At 37.9% G+C, this 2,388-nt stretch overlaps 1 protein-coding gene across 3 annotated transcripts; it reads left to right on the forward strand.

Annotated features, from left to right (window-relative positions):
* The first annotated feature begins 555 nt into the window (after window positions 1-555).
* Window positions 556-824, forward strand: LOC102496649 (mitochondrial import inner membrane translocase subunit Tim9-like). Of its 3 annotated transcripts, none has more exons than XM_014592732.1 (2): window positions 556-697; window positions 784-824. In XM_014592732.1, the coding sequence occupies exons 1-2, from the start codon at window positions 556-558 to the stop codon at window positions 822-824; spliced, it is 183 nt and encodes a 60-aa protein (XP_014448218.1). The 3 variants fall into 3 exon arrangements, with proteins under 3 accessions (XP_014448218.1, XP_014448216.1, XP_014448217.1); XM_014592730.1 differs by having other exon boundaries at window positions 556-688; window positions 757-824; XM_014592731.1 differs by having other exon boundaries at window positions 556-688; window positions 772-824.
* Window positions 825-2,388: the final 1,564 nt, after the last annotated feature.

The following is a 2,388-nucleotide window of genomic DNA, read 5'->3' on the forward strand; positions in this document are numbered from 1 at the left end:
CAAAAGAATAGTCAGGGAGAAGAAAGGATCAAAAAAAAGACTTAAAATATATAGATAACCAAATGTAAAATGGCAGATATGAACCCAGTTAATATCAATAGAAACATTACATATGAGTGGACTGGGCCATCCAGTGACTGCAGCGCCCGCCATGACCTGGACTAACACGGCTCCTGGACTCCACCCAAGGTACAGCCCCCAGCCTTGTGCTGGTGTCAGAAACAAGAGCTTGTGCTTCAGTAAGAAAACAGACCTCAGGACCAGAAGGTGGTGTAGTGGTTGAGGTGCTGCACACTCCCATGTGGCTGACCACAGTTTGAGTCCCAGACCTGGTGGCTTGCTTTCTCACTTTACCTCCTTTCTGTGTCTCTCTCTGGTCAAATGAAAATAAATGAAGGAATAAATAAAATTAAATTAATAATTCTTTAAAAAGAAAAAAGAAAAGAAAATAGGCCTCACTGGAGATAGTCAAGCAAAGTTTGGACAGCTACTTTCCCAGAACGCAAAGGACACTCATGTATCAGAAAAGGTAACTGATAAATATACCTCAAGAATATGGCTAAACAAATACCAGAATCTGATCAGATAAAACAGTTGAAGGAATTTCTTGGAACCTACAATAAACTTATAGAAACATGCTTTTTGGACTGCGTTAAGGACTTTGTATTAAGAGAAGTAAAACCTGAAGAGATCACCTGTTCAGAACATTGCTTACAGAGTATCTAAAAATGACACAAAGAATATCTACATGATTTCAGGAATATCATATTCAGCAGAATGAAGCCCTGGCAACCAAAGCAGGCCTCCTTGGCCAACCACGGTAAACGTCTGGATGGATGGACTGTCAGTGAAAGAGTGCCAACAGCTATCGTGCTGCAAATGAGGATTCTTCTGATAGAATTCCCTGAAAGTGGTAGTCACCATGTTAAACTTTGGGTCATGACTGTCTGGCAAATGGGAACCACTGGAGAAACAAAACCACAATATACCAAAGATGTAGCTAGATTTTTAAGTTGTAGCTGTGGTCTAGGGGCATAGGGATGAATGGTCTATAAATATTTGGCCACATGGGAGATTAAAGCTGCATATATGCAACACTTAAATGATCACTTGCATTTGTGTGTTTAATTTATTTGCCTAAACTAGAAATTATTTTGATTCATCATTCATTCTGGTTTAGCATCTAAATCCTTAGTAGAAGGTCAGGGAATATTTAATTCCTTATTAATATGTCTTGTCATTATGGAACAAAGACTGTCTTCCACTACAGGAGCTGAAAATGCTAGATGTTTTGCTTTTCCAACTTTATTTATTTTTTTTTTTTGAAGAGGTTTTTGCTATATGGCGTGTGCACTCGCCAGACAGAGACAGAGAGACAGAAAGCGAGAAATCACCCCCCAGGGGGGATGGCCACGCCACAATCCCTTCTCCTCCATTCTCCTCTTGGGATCTTGGGCACACACGCACACGTGCCCGGTGTGATTTTTAAGCCACCCGGTCCGGGACTCGAACTGTGGTCGACTATGAGGGAGTCCAGCGACATAGCCATTACGCTAACTGCTGGTCCCTGCTTTTCCGCCTTTCTTTGTAGCAGAACACAGACACTTAACATATCAGTCAGGAATATTTATGTCAACGTTTGATTCAGGAGCTACTAAGTGAAGAATTAAGGAATAAGAACCTTTCCTATATGCCTGCAGGGTCAATCAGTTAAAGATGTTTCCTTACTGAAGAGGATTCTAGGTTAGGGGTTTGGTATATCTGCCGTGCTTCAAACTCTTGAACAGATTCTATGAGTTACTGGACATCTTCTTAATTTTATTTACTTCTTAACACATCCAGAATCTACCTCTGTTGCTTACATGTAAAGGTTCTGAATAACATAACTCTCATAGCATATATATAGTTAATCTCAGGACTAATCAGTCACTAGAAGAGGCTCTTTTTCTGAAATCTAAAGGGCAATTATATTAAATGGATGTCATGTAACAGTACTCAAAGAGAGAAAGCCATTTATAATTCTTCAAGCATATTTAAAAATAAACATTTATTTTAAATTATTTTTTAAAAATGGTTTGAAATTAAATACTTATTAATAAAATGATTTTTTAACATACAGAACTTAAATTAGCTTATTTCCCAGTGAAGATTAAAAGGTGCATACATTACAACAAAATGGAGACATTTTAAAATAAATTAGAAAAATGAAGGAATGCAAAATGAAGTTAGGAAAATACAGGAAGATTTATTTTAAGAGGTGTACACAAAATGTGTACCACAAAGTCTAATATATTTTCTAGAAGTGTGTAGGAGCCCAGGTGTGACCGTACAATCTGTTACATGAACTCATGAACTTAATGAAAAGCAGAGCTATGATGAAACACTCTA

This window comes from Tupaia chinensis, unplaced genomic scaffold (genome assembly GCF_000334495.1).
Source record: "Tupaia chinensis unplaced genomic scaffold, TupChi_1.0 Scaffold138407_1, whole genome shotgun sequence".
NCBI classification, from domain to species: domain Eukaryota; kingdom Metazoa; phylum Chordata; class Mammalia; order Scandentia; family Tupaiidae; genus Tupaia; species Tupaia belangeri.

Coding starts and splice junctions, on each gene's coding strand:
- LOC102496649 (XM_014592730.1), top strand. CDS start 556: ATGGCTAAACAAATACCAGAATCTGATCAGATAAAACAGTTGAAGGAA. Junction 689..756: donor AAGAGAAGTAAAACCTGAAG/AGATCACCTGTT, acceptor CTACATGATTTC/AGGAATATCATATTCAGCAG.